Genomic DNA, 20,936 nt, shown 5'->3' with positions numbered 1-20,936 from the left:
CTCCCTTTGACGCCACCCCCCCCTCCCTTTGACGCCACCCCCCCCCTCCATTTGACGCCGCCCCCGCTCCCTTTGACGCACCCCCCCTCCCTTTGACGCACCCCCCAGCCTTTTACGCCCCCCCTGCCTTTGACACCCCCCCCCCCCTGCCTCCGGCCAACGCCGGGTATACACACACCTCTCCTCCCCCCCATCACACTCACCTCCCTCTCCGGCGCTGACTCCCCTCCCCGGCGCTCACTCCCCCTGCCTTTCACGCCCCCCCTCCCTGCCTCCGGCCAACGCCGGGTATACACACACACACACCTCCTACACCCCCATCACACTCACCTCCCCTCCCCGCCGCTGACTCACCTCCCCTCCCCTGACTCCCCTCCCCGGTGCTCCCCTCACCGGCGCTCCACTCACATCACCTCCCACACACTGACTGACACACACAACTTACTGACACACACACACGCACACTGACTGACTCACGCACACACACACACACTGACTCGCACACACACACACTGACTCACGCACACACACACACTGACTCACTCACGCACACACACACACACTGACTCACTCACGCACACACACACACACTGACTCACTCACGCACACGCACACACACTGACTCACTCACGCACACACACACACTGACTCACTCACGCACACACACACACTGACTCACTCACGCACACACACACACTGACTCACTCACGCACACACACACACTGACTCACTCACGCACACACACACACTGACTCACTCACACACACACACACTGACTCACTCACGCACACACACACACTGACTCACTCACGCACACACACACATTGACTCACTCACGCACACACACACACTGACTCACTCACGCACACACACACACTGACTCACTCACACACACACACACTGACTCACTCACACACACACACACACTGACTCACTCACGCACACACACACACTGACTCACTCACGCACACACACACACTGACTCACTCACGCACACACACACACTGACTCACTCACGCACACACACACACTGACTCACTCACGCACGCACACACAGACTCACACACACACTGACTGACACACACACACACACACTGACTGACACACACACACACACCGACTGACACACACACACCAACTGACACACACACCGACTGACACACACACACACCGACTGACACACACACACCGACTGACACACACACACCGACTGACACACACAGACACCGACTGACACACACACACACACCGACTGACACACACACACCGACTGACACACACACACCGACTCACACACACACACACACACCGACTGACACACACACACAAACCGACTGACACACACACACACACCGACTGACACACACACACACACCGACTGACACACTGACTGACGCGCGCACACACACCCCCACACACACACACCGACTGACACACACACACACCGACTGACACACACACACCGACTGACACACACACATTGACTGACACACACACATTGACTGACACACACACACCGACTGACACACTGACTGACGCGCGCACACACACCCCCGCACGTACACACTGACTGACGCGCACGCACACACTGACTGAGGCACACACACGCACACACACTGACTGTGTGTGCGTCAGTCAGTCTGTGTGTGTTTGTGTTTCTGCCTCAGACTCACTGGCGCGCGCGCACACAGTGACTGACGCACACACGCTGCATGAAGCTGTAAAGGAGGGAGGGGGGGACTGGATTGATGTGAATGGGGGACAAACAGAGACAGGGGGAGGAGAGAGAGAGGAGCGGGAACATTACATCCCGGGCAACGCCGGGTCTCTCAGCTAGTATACCTATATATATCTATATAATCTATATATATATATATATACCCACACACACACAGTACTATATATACAGTGGTGACAAAAAAATTGTGAACCAGAATTATATTTACGGAAATTCACTAGTTTTTCCATGATAACTTTCTTGAATCAAAATCTTTTCTTAAATAGGGTTTATATTAACCAATTCCATATCTTTTGAAACAAAATGATGTATGCATTAGACCAGTGGTGCGCAAGAATTTTTAAGGGGGGCGCAGGGTCGCTGCAGCTTGGGGACGGCGAAACATGCTGTGCGCAGGCGGTGGCAGAACATGATGGGGCGGGGAGGGGGCAGGCGGCGGAGGTACGTCGGCTTCAAAAGAACCCTGTCAGAGTAGCTGGTGGATCGGAAGAAGAGGGCCAGAACGCAGGAGGGCTGCAGGGGAGGAGCATGCCCCTGCGGTCTGATGTGGAATGTCCCTGCTTCCTGTGTCTGGCAGCGCTCTGCAGACAGACCAGGAATAGGAGAGATCAGGCAGGGGCTGGTCAGGTGTGTAGCAGGGCTGGGTGTACTGAGCTTGCTGCATATGATAGGTCAGCATTTAGTGTACAGTGTGTGGAATTGGAAGAGTTGTTTGTTAATCAGTGACAGAGCACAGACTGCTAATAAATAAACTCTAACAACTTCTTCACCATCCCCCTCCCCCCCTCCCCCGGCTTAAAAGCTCCAGTTAAAGGTGCAGTCACAGTCCAGAGACCCACTCTGGCATTACAATAAAGTGAAATCACTCAGCCATTCAACATGCACAGATTGTTTCAGGATTAAAGAAACATCTACTAACTTTTCATATATCAGGGAATGTACCCTCTCTATACAGCTGTATGTTCTGGCTCACTATTTTTTGTAGTCCTGCTCTATTAGGGTGGATATAGTAGTCTGGTTATGATGGCAGGACAGTCGCAAAAGAACCCTGTCAGAGTAGCTGGTGGTTCGGAAGAAGAGGGCAAGAATGCAGGAGGACTGCAGGGGAGGAGAATGTCCCTGCTTCTGGTGTCTGCCCTGCAGCAGGACTCTGCTCCTGCTAATGCTCCTGATCTGGCACCCTGCTTTGCAATTCTCTTCAGTCACACAGGACAGGAGGCACAGCTGACATTGCAAGAAAGGGTAAGCTATCTAAATTTTACTCAATGTACTCTAATATTACTGAAACACAAGGAAAAACACCCCATAACAGTAAAAAAAAAAAGTATAAAAAATACTGCTAAGTAGGAGGGTAGATGACAAAAAGAGGCAAATAGGACAAGAAAAAAAAAGGGGGGGGGGGGAAGAGGGAAGGGAGGTAGATATGGGGTGGAATGAATGCCCTCCAAAAAGAATTGCCTGTGTGATATTGACAGTCCACCAAAAGAAACAAATATTACCAGATACCAGCCAAATAAACAGATAGGGATCAATCGCATAAACATGTTACAGCTCCAAATGTTATGATACGTGCAATGCTCTTCAGCAAGGAATTTGAGAATAAGATTTGAGTGCATTCATGGTTCTCTCATCCCTGTCCTACTGTCTTCTGGTCGCTATATCCCTGCAGTTCTACAGACACTTTACAATCTATGGGGGATAATAATGAATGTCCCTAACTAAGCATAGAGAATTGAAACAATATTAAAGAATGCATTTGCAGCAGGCGTCTATTGACGTCAATAGAAAGACTGCGGCCCCTCTGTCGCTGACCGCGCTCATGCTTAAGAGCGGTGACGTCACCAACTCTCTCTCTAAGCATGAGCGCCGGGTGTCCTGGCTATTTTTGCAAGCGCGCGGGGGGGTGGGGGGGGGCGTTGCGGGCAAGTTGAGCGCGCTTGAAAGTGATCTTTTTTGTTTACTCAAGCGCCAAGCTTGAGTGAGCATGCACGCGCATCGTGTGAGCGAGGACTTACACATTTAGATTTATGTAAGTAAAAGCGGCAATCACCGCGTGCTCAGCGACAGCAGGGCCGCAGCCAAAGGGAGTTAAGGAGAGGATATGATGAGAATCTACTTGAGATTGTCACATATGATATAATGTTGAAATATGTAAGTATTTATATGTATTTGTATTCACATTTATATTGTGTACCGTTTAAAGTTGTTTTTTTTTTCCCATGCGATTTTCATTACATCAGGCAGGGGGGGCCCGACAAATATCATAGATGAAAAGGGGGGCTCGGCATAAAAAGTTTGCTCACCCCTGCATTAGACCAATAATGATTTATTATGAGTCAGCGTATGTGCAAAAGTAAGTGAAACCCTGGATTTATCAGCTAAATTAAAGCGGTTAATAAGCAGGTGTTTAAATATTAGTAGATCTTCAGGTGTCAGTTTGAGAGGCGCCACCTTATATAAAGATCAGAAACTTTGTGAGTTTGGTCTTTCACATACAGGTGTGTGGAAACAGGTCATGCCATGATCAAAATAAATCTATGAGGACCTCAGAAAAACAGTTATTGATGCTCAACAGTCTAGAGAGGGTAACCAAATAATTTCTAAGGATTTGAAGCTCCACCAATCCACTGTCAGTCTACAAATGGAGAATGTTCAAGACCACAGTCACTCTACCCAGGAGCAATTGTCCTGCCAAAATCTCTCCAAGAACAAACCTGCAAATCATCCAGGAAGTCACAAAGAACCCCTGAGTAACATCCAAGAATCTGCAGGCCACTCTCGCCTTGGCTAATGAGTGTTCGTGACTCAACAATCAGAAAAAACTGAACAAGAATGGTGTTCATGGAAGGATAGTCAGGAGAAAACCAATGCTCTCTAAAAAGAACATTGCTGCCCATCTGAAGTTCATCAAAGAGCACGTAGATGATCCACAAGACTTCTGGAACAATGTTCTCTGGACAGACAAGTCAAAGGTAAAACTTTTGAGAACGTTATGTTTGGTGAAAACCAAACACTGTGTTCGAACAGAAAAACATCATCCCAACCGTCCAGCATGTTGGTGGGAGTGTTATGGTTTGGGGCTGCTTTCCTGCCTCAGGACCTGGACGGCTTGCCATCATTGACACAACCATAAATTCTACATGGTATCAGAAGATTCTAGAGGAGGATTGACACAACCATGAATTCTACATTGTATCAGAAGATTCTAGAGGAGAGTGTCAGGCCATCCGTCTGAGCTGAAGCGAAAGTGGGTCATGCAGTAAGACACTCATCCTAAACATACTGTACAAGCAGATCTACAAAAGAATGACTACAGCAGAAGAAATTCTGCATTTTAGAATGCAGAGTGAGGTAGAATGTGATGCTCCAAAATTAGAGAGTTCCATCTGTAGCATGTAATAAACATAATAATCCAGATGACAATGGAGTGTCCAGGAATAATGAATGAACTCACAATATGGAGGGATATGTGTCTAGTGGTGTCCACTTGACAACCACAGGTATGGCACATTAATAAACACCCAACCAGTATAAGTGAATCAAATGATAATCACGTTGCACAGGATTATATACATATATATGACAGGGCACTGCGGCCCTTTACCTGTATACTTCTGAGGACACTCCAGACATCAGGGGCGTGCAGTTCATCCGGTAGAGGATTCCAATAGATAGCAGCAGTTGATGAGGAGCACAGCCAGAGAAATCCGACTTCTGACTTGAAGATGAAGAAGAAGGAAAAAAGCAAGCAACTCCAAAATAGCAATGAGGTCAGGTTTGTTGCAGGCTAAAAAGACAATAAAGGGACCACATGAACGCACCTACGCGTTTTATGCAACAGCACTTTATCTGTTTTGCCTTGATAAAGTGCTGTTGCACGAAACGCGTCTGTGCGTTCGTGTGGTCCCTTTATTGTCTTTTTAGCCTGCAATAAACCTGACCTCATTGCTATTTTGGAGTTGCTTGCTTTTTTCCTTCTTCTTCATCTTCAAGGATGGAATAGTTAGGGTGTGTTAGGCATGCAGTGACTCACACTGGCATACTCACTGTGTTCTTTAAACAGCACCAGGCATACCTCCGCGCACCAGGGGTTAAACCATGACGTCATCTCATTGGAGGCCCTATATATACCTGCCTACCTGCAGGGCTCCCTCAACTATTCTTACCATTCGCCTTGAGAAAGCCCCTCGCGAAACGCGCGCGTCGGCTCCCTTCTCCCACGTGCACGCGCAGGCTTGTGACTGCATCCGCATTATGAAACTCTAACCGCGAGCTCATGCGGCAGCCTGCTCGTGCAGGATATACAGACTAGCAGTGCCCCGATGGTCATTGCAAGTCTCCTCTGTGTGGTGTTCTTTTTGGAGAGTGCTAATATCCTTGAAGTACTGATATAGTGACCCCCAGCAACACCATAGCTGCGCTGCTGTCAGGGATATTCTAGACAGCAGCACTTTAAGGGTCACTATTGGTGCTTACCCTCAGCTCACCCTCTGCAATGGGATTATGATTACTTACCATCCAGCCATAGTGCCTCCCTCACATAAGTCTCTATAACCTCAACCTGCTTACAGTCTATACCCAGCCCTAGAGGTTAGTGCAGGGCACCTACCCTGCAGTATATACAACAGAAGGTTACCTTAGGTCAGTTTGACACTTGGCTGGAGACACCCATATATATAGAGTGGTTAATTAGCTGACTGCACTCACGACTGCTGAGAATCATACTATATTCGTTCCCAGCGTCTACCAGCATATATATATATATATATCATACTTACCACCTTAATAAAGGAAGTACGCAGACTATGCCAGTGTGTGATATGTTACTTCAGTACCTTTATTAGCACACCCAGGAACCCACACCTATCACAAAGGTCCACATCAGGATCTCTGTGTCGTTTTGTTACCAGTGTTCCAATATAGTTATATCTGGTATATAAGATATTATCTGATCCGGAGCCTACACGGCTACTATTATTCAGGATCAACCTACCTCCAGCACGTTGTTCCAACATCCACTATTTTAATATATGCTATTAATAAAGTTTATGTTTTAAATCACTCATCTATCACCAGAGCGTGAACCTGAGTGCTATACAGGGTTCTCTCTCTATCCCTTCACTTCTTCATCTTCAAGTCAGAAGTCGGATTTCCCTGGCTGTGCTCCTCATCAACTGCTGCTATCTATTGCATTTTAGAATGGCCTAGCCAAAGTCTGGACCTAAATCCCATTGAAATGTTGTCCATGCAAGCAAGCCTTCAAATGTCACTGACTTGAAGCTGTTCTGTAAGATGGAATGGGACAACATTCCTCAAAACCGATGTGAGAGACTGACCAGCAGTTACAGGAAACACTTAGTTGAAGTCTTTGCTGCTCAATGGGTGATTGCTGCTCAAGGCTGCTCGTTGCTGCTCAAGGTTGCGCCACCAGGTACTGAATCTAAAGGTTTACATCTTGTTCATACATGGATATTGAATGTTGAATCATTTGTGGATAAATAAATGTTGAAAAAGTATCATGTTTTTGTGTCATTTGTTTGATCAGGTTATCTTTATCTATTATTAGGACTTGGATTAAGTAAGATCTAATACAATTTGTTCTTTTAATATCATGTAAGTGCAATTCTTTGGGACTGCTTTTAATTAATACATTCCCCCCTTTTTATACACAGTTATATGCTATGGAGCCTGTGCTAGATAATATATATATATATATATATATATTAGACTATAGACTATAGACTATAGACACACACACACAACGAATACCGCTAACAACAACCCTCAAATGAGCAATGTCACAAGCCAGAAAGTATCCCAAATCAATGGGACTGGTGGTGCTAATGGGACAGAAACTATATTACACACAAAAGACACAGAAACCCCAGTTAGAAGCACTCAGACATATCTAATAATAAGTACAGATGCAGACAGGTGAAGTAACCAAAATACAAATTTATTATAAGTCTACATCAAACACAACAAAGAAAACCAAAATGACAACCATGAAAACAGACCAAACAGCAAAGTTTCCTATAGACAAAAAATAAAGACAGCAGAACAGGGACACAAAAACAGGGATAGCAAAAATTCACGAGATAATACTTCTAATGCAGGTCACTCTGGGTACATGAGTTCCCAGGGTAACCAATGACCGGCCGGTCAAAATCAGAGAACTGCAAAAGAACCTCCCAAACAACTCCTAAACCAACAATGTGCTGTTAAGTGAACCCCAAAAAACAGTAAACAGCAATAGTTGGAAAATAAAAAAATACTCAAACTATATGTGTACTAATCAAAGGCAAGAGGAAAATCCACCATGCCGAGGATATTAGCTGTAACCCTCCCCCCTCACTATCAAAGACCCAGGATATGAGCACAGATGTATAACAATACAGTACTTAGCTCAAATATATGATCTGGAACACCAGAGGTACGTGGGAGGTAGTCTAACTGCTAGATGGAGGGAGTAAACGAAGGCATGTCTCCGAAATTCCCACTACACGTCCGGTCCAAGTAAAAGCTACAGGAGACGTTGGTCTGCACTACACCACAACGCGTTTCGACCCTGTGGTCTTCTTCCCAGAGTGGTCAGAAGAAGCCTCATAGAAGCCTTAACGACACAGGAGACACTAAACAAAAAAGCCCCTACACAAGAAATACGCATGAAAATACAAAACATGAGACAGAACTGAACCTGATTCTAATTGAACGAGCCGAAAAACAATGTTAGCAAAAAAACTAAGAGCAGAAAGTGCCAAAAATCAAATTGCTGCCATTAAATTAGACGCTGGCCTAAACATGCAACACGCAAGGGAAATTATTAATAAATTCCACAATTTCTACAGCACCCTATACGATGGAAATAAAGTAGCTCATACCATGGCAATAGCAGGAGAACGGATGAAGTTCCTTAAAAATAGTTAACTTCCCGAGGTATCACCTCTGGAGAATGAAAGCCTCAACAAACCAATCACATAAGACAAAGTTTAATGTGTCATTAAAACCCTAAAAGAATCCAAAGCTGCGGGACCAGATGGATTCTCAGGAGCATACTATAAAAAATGCCGCATATCACTAGCCCCTAAATTAACCCTACTCTTCAATAATTTCCAGAAAGATCATGAAATACCACAAGAAATGATATTAGCATCAATCTCACTGATTCACAAAACAGGCAGAGACCCTCTAGACTGCAAAAACTATAGGCCAATTTCACTGATAAATACAGACATAAAGATACTATCAAAAATACTGGCAGTTAGACTAAATAGCTTACTCACAAAACTTGTTCTCTCGGAACCAAGTAGGCTTGATACAACAGACAAGCCCCAGATAACATTAGGAGGAAAGTAATCTAGGCAGCCAAACCATGTGACATCCAGGCTCTTATCTCTGTAGAAATGGCGTTCGAGAGGGTAGACTGGGATTATCTATTCATGACAATAAGAGCATTCAGATTTAGAGGAAACATTATTTACTGCTCTTTAAATCCCCCAAGGCGTATATTAAGAATGCAGGACATATCTCGGATCAATTCCTCATAAAAAAATTGAACCAGACAGGGCTGTCCTCGGTCCCCGTTCCTCTTCGCCCTTACCATAGAACAGGGGCGTGCGGTGGCGCTGGATTTTTTTGGATGGTGCGTGCAGGCGATTGCAGAGGCCCCGCACTCTTCCCCAAGGCATTTAAATGAAATGCCGGGTGTTCGCGTAAGGCCTCTGTAACCTACCAACCGGGATTCAGTAGATTGTTGTGCCACGTCGCCATGGCAATGCAACATCAAATGACGCCGCAGAGCCATGCGACGTGATGTCACATGACCCCGCGGCATCATTTGACTCCCGTCGCCATGACAACGGGGTCATGTGACATCACCCCCGGTGCCATTTTAAGCCGGTCAAAAAGTAAGGGAGGCGCGAGTACTTGGGGGAGCGCCTCTCAAAAAGTTTGTGCTCCCCTGCCATAGAATACTTGGCAGCAACGATTCACAATAACCCAGATATTGCAGGCATTAAGCTCAGTGAGATAGAATATAAACTCAGTTTATTTGCAGGTGACATACCAGAACCTGACCAAGCCCTTTACATCATTGCCCAATTTACACGCAACACTAGAGCACTTTGAGACAATATTTGGGTTTAAGGTGAATGCACATAAATCCGAATCCCTAAATATAAGCCTCCCAGCTGACTCAGTCAGGCTAATGATGTCAAATTTTTGTTTTGAATGGCAGAAAGAAACTATAACATATCTTGTAGTTAAAATTCCCAACTCCTATACCGCTTTATACCATGTAAAACATCCTTATATTCCTTATATTATTCAAATAATCAAGGAAAGCCTAGAAACCTGGTCCAGATACTCCATCTCATGGCTGGGCAGAATGTATGCCTTAAAAATGACTCTCCTGCCAAAAACCTCTCTACCTGTTAAGATCACTACCCATACCAGTTAAAACCAAAGCTAAAGAAAACCTCCAAAAGAGTACATTATGTACCGCTTATTTGGAAGAGAAAGCGACCGTGAATCATTTGTAAAGTGTTAATTCGCCCGCGGTCAGGAGGACTGGCTGTCGCTTGTCTACAGACCTATTACCACACTGCACAGATTTCTGAGTTAGCAGCTTGGAATACTACACTAAATTTAAACATAACAGATTAATAAACCATATTGTATTGGCTACTACAGTAGATATGTCGTTAATGTTAAAGGACGCAGTAGACCGTTTCTCCGGAATGTGGAACCCCTTGCTCGAAGACCAAAAATCCACAACATTCGACCTGACAACAATGAATATGTGACTTTGCACTGTGAAATAACGCAGAACTAGAGAGAGGTTTACTGTGGAAAGAATATTAGAAAATGATGAGCATGATTATACGATTGTAATGATATATATGCTGATTACAACCACTGCGCTCCCCCCCTACCCAACCCATCCCGCTAATGATGATTTTACATTATGTACCCCCTCTATCACAATTCCCTGCCCCTCTTACTTTCCATGTTCATGGAAAAAGGGATTAAAAAAACGGATTCAAACCCCGGAACCTCGGAGTGTGAACATTTTAATAAAACCCTGGAACAAACAAAAACACAAAAAACAAACAAAAGAATGGTTAAGGAAATAACCAATTGCTAAGGAGGTGTTATTTCATGCATTATTTTGTGCCTGTACTCTCGTTACCGGAAGTAATAACGTCTGCTACATCTGTACATTAATTCATATCAGGAGACCGTTTATAGACCAATTATAATGGTCAACAGAGGAAAACTCTCTTTTTATGATTCAAATGAATAATGAGCAAAAGCACCCTGTGATCTCTATAACCCTAAATAAAATGCTGCATTGTGTATCTATCATTTCTGCTTAAAGTAATTAGAACTGCAGATTTAATGGCCCCAGGCACATTCAAAGCTTAGTCAGCAGTTTGCATCCATAAAGGAGTGTTTGGGGATAACATAAATACTTGCCAATTTACTATATGAAGCATTATAAAAAATTGAGCAGCAACAGAAGTCTAACAGTAATATTAATAGTTATGTGATGCAAATGTTGTTATGATGGATATTTTGTAGTCTTACCTCCTTCTGATGAAAGGTTGGTGATTAAACTGATTATGGTCTGTTAATCAAATGACTACCTGTTTTACACATCATATAATAAGGACTAAAAATCCATTGTAAATGAACCTATTTGGATTATTTATAAAGTGGTGCTAGACATTACCACACAGAAAAGGCAATTCAATTGAATACAACCGATTTGTAAATAAATCCCATGGCCTCTCCTGATTAATCAAGTTGTAACATATGCTAAGGGAAGGCAGATTGCATTTCTATAAACTGGCTGATTATTACCATGATGCGAAGTCATTTGCATTGTTAGAAACTAAAACAAATCTCCTTTTCCTATTTGGATTCTTTCTGGGCCTTTACATGATTTATTCCCTGTCCGTAGACAAAGTGATCACCTTCTCTCAACATCCTATTCCCTTACACTTCAGTACTAGACTAAACTCTTATGATATGATGTCACCTCATTTTCTTCTGTCTGCCATATAGAAACTAAGGGAAACAGTGCCTCGTGGTTCATATATACAGTACTGTGAATACACATAGCTGGCACTGAAAGTACAAGCCAAGAAAATAATATTTCTACAGTATAACATTTCTATGCGTACACATACATTACCAATGTGGTTATTCTAAAGGCTCTATGTACTATATCAAAGGGTAAATTCCATTTGAAAGTCATTATTTTGTCACAACTTTTGCTGAAATATACCGGCGCATATGTATTAATCTAAATTGGCCGTTTTCGGGTACGTCTGCATCTGCCTGCGATGAGATGAGAGATTAATGGAGCAAATTAGGGTGGAGTTATATTCGCATATTGGTCTGGATGTGAGTAACGCCAAGTTTAGGTATGATGTAACTTTAACTCCTAGAGTTAATCTCCAACAGACTTTTGTGGATACCTCTTTGATATCTGCCTGGAAAAGAGCTTTGTGAAGCATGATGTTGTGGAGCAAATGAGAATAAACGGCAAAGATTTAAATGTGAACCTGTCCTCAAGATTTGCTTTAAGAGATCACTTTTTGCTTTTTCCAACGCTGTTTTATTTTTTTCATCTGGTGCACTGGTCAGGAGATATAAATGTTTCAAATATTAAGTGACTGGACGCAGGGCCGTTGACAGGGGGGGAAGGGAGCTGAGACAATTGTCCCGAGCCTGGTGGAGGAGGGGGCCTATGGCTATCTAGCTGACCGACAATGAATGTCAGGGCCCCTCTCCTCCTCTGGGTCCAGTTACAGCTGCTGCCAGCAGGCCCACTCCTCATAGCCTCCAAAATCCCCCCTCTACTTCATTAGTTATGACCGTGGCAGATAGGGAGGAGCATGTGACATCACTGGGTGTGGGAATTCCCATTATTGAGCACCACATGCAGAACATGAAAGGAGGCAGTGTTGGGGGAAGCAGATATAAGGTATCTACTCTGCTACCCCAGTGTCCCTCCAGCCGCATACGTCTTCTGCTCCCTCCCCATGTATACCGCCGGTTACCAGATCCTTCCCTCCCCAGGCAGCATCGATGTCCCAGATAGCCATAGGGTCCAGTTTCTCAAATGCCCCCAGGTCCTTAAAAGCCCACCGCTCCAAAGCCGCCCAGTCTGACGCCCCCCACCCGCCCATTCTGACACTTCCCACACACTACAGTCACATGGTTTGACGTTCCCCAACAGTCCAGTCTGACATTTCCCCTCCCCCCTCACTACTCAGGCATCTGGTCATACCCTCTCCCCCACTCCTCAAACGCCGGTCATAGGCCCCCCACACCTCTGCGCCCTTAACCACCCTGTCTCCCTCCCCCACTACCCAGCCACCTTTTTCTCAAATGCTCAGTCCCTACAAAATACCCCAACACCAGTCAGCTGCTGTTCCTATGCCCAGGTCAGTACCTTAGTCCTGAGCCTCAGTAAACCTGGCTTCGGGCCTGACTGGATGGTTAAAATGAAACTCTTCCCAGAGACCAGTGCAGTAAAAAGGTTACTAGAGATCAAGAAAATCAAGATTTAACACTAAAAATATTTAGTTTTTTTAAAGAGCACAACATGCTCATGGGGCAAAATCTTAACATTATACGAGTTCAACAAAAAAACAACAAGCCCCAATGCAATATCCAAATGACAAAGTATATAGTTAAATATTTATCGGTTTGTCTTCTCATAAGAATGGGTCACTTAGTTAAACTCTTTGGCCAAAGCATCATAAGCCTGCAGCCATGTCACGGCATGACCAGTATGCAGGTCCTAACTATATACTTTGTCACTAGGATGTTGCATTGGAAATGTTTGTATTTTTGTTGTATACTGTATATTTGGTCACACCCAATAGCACTCATTTTGAACTGCACCTTTAATCCTAAAGAAGTAAAAGAAGGGTCACTTTGTAATCCCAGCGATGGCATTAATATGGCATTAATATAATTAGTTATTCCACATACATCTGTATAGAAATTATTACATGCAATATACAAGTTACAATAGTCCATTAGTGCCATCCTATTCCCACAGTGAAAGGCTAATACTGTATATTGTTTTTGTTGCACTGTTCTGTACTCTGTTGTCCTGTACAATGGGTAGTCTTTCTACAAGCAAATGATGAAACTTTGAGGCTTATTCCATGTATGGCGCTACCCTTAAAAGTGTATCACAAATAGCATCAGATATAGAGTTGCCATGAAGCAGAACACTCAGCCATGTCAAATATCTTCTCTACTATCTTAGAGATTTTATAATCTAACAAATGTATAGTAGGTTTGCAAGCTCAAGCCTAAAGTCTAACTGCAGCAAGAGCATTAACAACTATCTTGCAGTATACAAAACATGCTACTTTCAATAGGTTTGAGACTGAAAAAAACCCTGAGGAAGAATGCAGTAGAAGTAATGGAGGTTATATGGGTTCCTCCGTTGTAAGGCAGGTTTTAGAAAAACATACTGGAGGCCAGTTTTAGTTTATTTTTCCATCAATATTTATCAAAACCAAAACATTACTAGAAAACTTTAAGAAATGACCAGCTATATATGACTTGGAACCATTAAAACCTACCAGAAAACTTAAGTCATGAATAGGACCTTCAAGTTAGGAATTTGCTTTGTTACAATAGTTTTTTAGATTTGCAGTCATGTAAATTGATAAAACATTACTGACCTTGTTCTAGAAAATATCTTGAGTAAATGTAGTAAGTATTGAAACATGATAGAAGTCAACGCAAGACAACGTTTTACTTTAAAGTTCTAACATCATTAAGGTACAACCACAAACACAGCACATCTCCATAAGAATTGTCAAATACATATTGTATAGGAAAACAGTACATAGATTGTAGCAGACGTTTGCGTTACCACTACCACAAAAATGGTCATTCACTAGCAGTGGTGGAGATACCACAATTTATTAAGTGAGGCATCTGCAGTGTTTTTCTTAGTTCCTTGTTGAACGCAGATTAAACATGAATGTCGATTCTAGTTTACAAGACCTGTTTCCTGGAGACCCAAATAAAAGGAATGTGTGTATTTTTATTTTTTACCACAAAATGCAATGAAATGGAAAATTTGGATTTGTAAAAGCGAGATTTGGAAAGAACACAGATAATAGAATGAATTCAAGTTTTCCAATAAATAAGACTTACTCTAAAGTACAATACTTGACCAGTCAGAAATGGATCTGATTTCAATGTGTATTTGAAAATGTTATTGCATCCTGCTTTCTAAAGTATTATTTTTCTTTGTGACTTTTTCCTTTACGTCTGGTATATAAATCCATAAAAGACCTGGAAATGCACAATTTTATATGCATTGTATTTGATTGTGTCCATCGTCAAAATTAAATCATATGTTTTAAGTCATGCCGTATGTTCTAATCTAAAATCACAGTCGAATGTAGCCAGAGTTATCTTCTACATGATGGTAGTTTGCCCTGGTTCAGCTACTCCGACAAACCACAGGAGCAACAAGCCTGTGAATGCACAAACTGCAGCACCACAATTGCTGATTTGCAGCAAATTGATTTCGTTGCCACAGCTAAGCATAAGATAAGTTGGACTACATATCTTCATGTGGGTTTTCAAAGTTTGCATATTAAAATATTTCCGAGAACAAAATCCTCTATTTACCAGTTTATCTTTTTTTTAAAAAAAAATGTATACGAATAATAGGTACATTAATAAAGCTCCGATGTTGGTTATCGCTCCATTGACTTAAGTGGCAGTTAACGCCGATTTATGTGCGGTATCCCACATTAAAACTTGATTAATCTGGGGGTTATATTGTAACATCAAAATGACTAATTCATGTGAAACATATTTCACAACAAAATTTCCTTCAAGGATCGTAAGTAATGTAATATTCAATTTCTCAATTTAAAAATGTGATTTTACATGCTATATCGTACCTTTAAGATGACTCCTTCCATCTTCCAACAGAGGTACTACAATGGTAGAATTCATACTCCCAGGGGACCTCATAGCCGTGTAAACAACAGGAACTGACTGCACGACGACAGGAATACGGTGCACATGACTCAGTTTGTTAGATTGTAAATTCATGGGACTTGAAGGTGGTACTGGGTGAATAATATGCAAAAATTGTTGTCCTCCAACACCAGATGCTGAAGCCACAAGAGGCCCTGAAGTTAATACTGTTGGTACCGATGCCGTTGAAGATACAGATGTTATTACTGTTGGAGATGAAGCTGGACGGCAGGATGAAGTTGAAGAGTTAGAAGAAGGTGAAGCAGCGGAAGCGGTTATTGAAACAGGAGAAGAAGAAAACCCTCTAGGTGATGTCCTAGCTTTGTTTATTGACAAGTCCACTGGTTCAGTCTGTGTTTGAAAATGGTCAGTGGATAACAAATCCTCGGGAGGCTCTGCCTTCACATTGTTGAGTAGGAGAGGTACAGCTTCCATGTCTGGGTAGTTGTGGACCTTCAGAGACTGTTTAGGAGAGAAAAATTGCATCAATATTGTTTAGTCTTGATGAAGCGTGAAATGTAAAGTTTAACAGCTTTTCTTATTCATATGCTGCTACAGTATGTTAGTAAAACTCCCCAAATAACCCAGCAGAAGCATCTACAAATATAATATGTACATAGTATGCATAATGTAAATAGATCTGATGAAGAACTGCTAATAATAATAATATAAAAAGATTATCATGTTAGTCGTGACTTTGAATCATTATGGTTGCAAAACTGCTGTTGATAACCTTTAAGCACTTCCATAAAACTGGATTGTTCAGTTTAAAGCAAAAGTTACATCCCTGTGCGGTTACAAATTTTTTTTTTTATATATAGTTTTCAATTATATTTTCTTAATTTTGTGCCCATAGTATCACTTCTACCTAACATGTAGTAGCATGGTGGAGCTTTCCTGTTTTTGTAGCTGGTGAATATTCCCTTGAAGCTCTGTGAGATTAAATACATTGAAGTGAATATTGTCTTTCAGCTTTATAAAAGAAGGCAGGTTGTCTCTTACAGGCTGCCCAATCTGTCTCACCGGTAAGTAGAATAACTGCATGGTTTCAATAATAATTCTCTGGCAAAGAATCTACAGAGGTCAAAAAGAGTGAACTGATAAGACTGAAGGAGTAGATGCTGCCATAGAAGACTGAAGATGTGTAGATGTGTAGCAGAGAATATTCTACCACATACATTCCACCAACAATACAGAAGTTCTGTTGAAGATTTTGGAGCATGAGGCCCAAAGTTATGTGTATGACACCTCCTGACAGGAGTGTTAGGAGATATGGTTACAATGTATACTGTTATGGAATACTAATGATGGTGGTTGGTCAATATAAAACACATCTATGGAAGACCTTAAAAAAATATGATATCCTCTAAGTACTAGAATTACGAAAAAAAAGTTTTACATTTGTAATAAGGTTAAACTTTTGGGTCAAGTCCTGAGGAACAAGTCTAAGTAATGATATAACTAAAAGGGCAAAATAAATTAAAATCGTGGTATTGTTTCAGATAAAATCTATCGTGATTACACTATGTATCAAGAGGTATGTGTGCGCCGATGGAAACAGTGTTTCTGTTGGAAATTCAATATATTTATCAAGTGTATTTCTACTGTTTGAGAATTTGGTGCATGCTGCGCTAGTATTCTGTGAAATATACATTTTTTTTAAACTTTAAGGTGACAGGGAAAAATAAAGCAGAAAAGTAAGACAAGTCACACATTTTTTAATACATAGACCTGCGCCAATATGCAAATGTGGCTCCTCTTACTTGCTCTATAAAATCCCTCATCTCAACATATGCAAACGCACACATAACTGAAAATGGCGCAACTAAGATTAATGCATAGACGCTGCCCAGTGCAAGTGTATTTTAGTGTGAGTTGCAACAAAATAACTTTTCATTGGAATTTGCCATTTGATACATAGAGACATATATGTAGACACACACAGTTGTATATGTACTGTATAGTTATTCTACTCAAAATTGTGTTTTTGTCTGATTCTTTGTATAGTTCTGGATTTTGGGTAATGTTATAATTTTAGGCTATACCTGTTCGCACTGTATGTGTTTCTCTAAATAATAGTTTGGCATTGATCTAAGTTGCAGAACGAGGCCAATGACGTCATTGCTAAAGTCTGTTCCAATGCTGAGATTAATGGTGCTAGGACATTATCATGTTTAGATTACATAATTTTCAGGGTTTTTTTTATCACCAGTGTTAGAATTAGTTACATTTTAATTTCTCTTAATTTAGAAAGAGTTCAAAGTTATATGAAATTACATCAATATATATTGCATTAATAATATCTCCAAAGTGGTCACATGACAACTCCCAGTTCTACCAAAAGATTCATAACTTGAATATGCTTTAAAAAAAAAAAAAAAAGTTTAAAGAAAAACAGTTAACTATTCGGTCTAAAAAGAGAGCTTCAAATTTAGCGGCTGCAGTTTGTCTTTAGACTTGGATTTAAAACTGCTTGTAGAAATGTCGATGGTCTGCCGCCCCATTCATTTGGAAGCCAATGTTTGGATGTATCTTAACAAGTACTATAGCCTGACCACATTTTAACACATTTGACATTTTGGTGACATTTAAAATAATGCAAAATAGTGATGATGAACTCTTAAATAATATTTGAGAGAACAAATCACATTCATGAATCCATCATTTTTTTGTTAAAGAAGAGGATAATTATGATCATAATTTTAATCACCATTTAACTCAATACATTGCCCTAAAACATAACCTATTACGTCAGGATTTATGCAAAATATGGCCTTCCAGCAGCTCGAGTTAATGGTAGGTAATGATCTGCTTTATAATTTAAAATACAATAATTATAAATAAAAATGAACTGTAGATATAGCATGCTGCTGATCTTATATAATGGGGAAAATAGTATCCTATTATAAATTGACCTATTGGTAAAAAAAATAAAAACATAGTCAATGCCTTGAATCAACCACTTACATAAATGTATTTTGTGTGCAGTTCCTTTAACCACACTTCACTGGTGAGAACAATTATACATTATGTACATGTTACCCGACATAAAATAATTGAGATACAAGTTCCAGTGTCAGCCGTATGTGATATTTGGCAAGTTACTTAGGGCCTGATCCAATGTTGTCCGAAGCGACAAAAGTAAATGGCAGTTTTTCGGTCTATCACAGCTTTGGAATTTTTTAAATCAGACACTTTACCTCCTGTGCTTTAGCCATCACAAGTTAAATTCCAACTGTGGGTCATGGATGAGTGCATCTAGAATCAATGTTCATATACGCATATGCTGCACTGTTATACGTTTTGTAAATGATTATTAGGTCTGTGTAAAACATTTTAATAAATGCAGCAGTTCCTTACATTTATGGTAATACAATTATCTAATCTGCCGATCGATCCATTCTCCCGTGATTGATCCTCGAAGATCCTGCTTCCTAGGGTACCCAATATGGCCTCCTATTTCAAAGAGGAAGTTGTGTAGCTTCCTAAATGGTTGATACAGGAACCCAAGGAAGCTTAAAACATTCAAACTCATTACAAAGGGCAAAAAGAGTGATTTTTTAATGCAGTAAGTATTATCTAATACTACACAATAGATTTTTTTTTTTAAACACATAGGGTTATGAATGAAATGCTGCTTTAAATAAATGTCTGGTTTACAAAACCATCTGTCACTAATTTTTCCAATAAAACAGACTTATAAAGTTATATGGCAAAAAAATTAATGCACTCTATCACTACTGTGCAGTAGAAGTTAAGTTTGATAATAGAGTCACTGAAATCACACCAATCCTATAATGTAGCAGGTAAAGAATCGCTACCAATGTATGAAGGGTCATGGGTTCGATTCCTGCATGGTATGCTAAAATTATTAGTGTAGGGGGGAGCTGTGTGTGTCAGTTAGCAATAAATCATTGAATTTTATTTTAAAAAAAAACCTTGGAGATGTGCGCCGTGCACGTGGATGCAGCCTGATGAAGCAGGAAAACAGGAGAGAGCTGCAGATGCCGGGTAAGGCCTTGCGCGGTGGCCATTTTGCGTAAAAAAATTGAGATGTTTTTAAATCGGGAGCAACGCTCAGACCGCGTTATAAGCGGATCCGCGTTGTAGCGGTTGCGCTATAATGGGGTGAGCTGCACTTAGGAGGTTGTATTCAAAATTATTATTACAAAACTGTTTTTATGAAGTAAGTAAAAGAAGATTTATTTAAAATGCTGTGACATGCGCATCTACATACATGTCCTTTTTATGAAACCAAAATGAAATCATAGATGTAGCTGAGTTTCCATAGAATACTTTATATTTTATTCAAGCAATGCCATTCTGAGATAAAAAATGTACTTTGTGTAACCAGGTTACTTTCGCTATGTTATTAATGCCTCTCCCGACCATCATTTCATTCCATTAATCATCATTATAAGCACATAATGACAAGAGCATTTAGTTTAGTTACAGTAAATGAAGCAGTATTTATTAATATGTAAAACATATTGTATCCCAACCAGTATAACCATAAGCATAACCTTGAATTCAATGAACATTGGTCGTTTTCCAATCAACACAACTATATTACTCTGTAAAAATGGGAACATATAAAAATAAAATATTTTGGCTTCTCTTACAGTATTTGATACATTTTTGTGACAAATTCAGGAGATATTAACCATCATTTACAAAAGCTTATGAAGTACCACACTGCTTGCTATTTTCTTTAAAAAAAAAAAGCTCAGAGCAGAGAAAACACATTACAACACTTTGCTACAGTATAATGCTGTATTTTAACTATGCCAAGCAATAACATTCTTAAGTTCAGCAAGCAAGTGTCGAAGTGTGGCTTGGAAAAAATAAAGCGAAACTGAAAAATGTAGGATGGAGACCGATAGCAACCATGGTCTGCCGAGTAGCAAAGGGGATAAAATGAGACCGTTGTTACAATTATAATCTAAACATAATACTGCCTTACCCCTTTTTTCGCTATTACAATGGAATTTATTGTATTAAGACTCGTGCTACCTGAAGTCAAATTTAAAAAGGTCATCTTTGATCTTAAAATATTACCATTTGAAGAGACCCATTCTAAATTTGCTGAAAGTGATATATCACGATCTCCAAGAGGACCCAGGAAAATGTGGCTGCCTTATCGGTTCTTACAATTAACATT

At 41.0% G+C, this 20,936-nt stretch overlaps 1 protein-coding gene across 2 annotated transcripts in view; it reads right to left on the bottom strand.

Annotated features, from left to right (window-relative positions):
* Nucleotides 1–20,936, bottom strand: part of KLF12 (KLF transcription factor 12) — a 272,088-nt gene that overhangs the window by 61,339 nt on the left and 189,813 nt on the right. For both annotated transcript variants that reach the window (XM_075591001.1, XM_075591002.1), the window contains exon 3: nucleotides 15,697–16,237. In XM_075591001.1, the coding sequence (XP_075447116.1) occupies nucleotides 15,697–16,237 (541 nt within the window). The remainder of the gene's footprint in view (nucleotides 1–15,696; nucleotides 16,238–20,936) is intronic.

Source organism: Ascaphus truei, chromosome 3 (assembly GCF_040206685.1).
Source record: "Ascaphus truei isolate aAscTru1 chromosome 3, aAscTru1.hap1, whole genome shotgun sequence".
Classification (NCBI taxonomy): Eukaryota; Metazoa; Chordata; class Amphibia; order Anura; family Ascaphidae; genus Ascaphus; species Ascaphus truei.
Note: the sequence above shows the minus strand (reverse complement) of the source record. Positions and strands in the feature narration are given on the sequence as shown.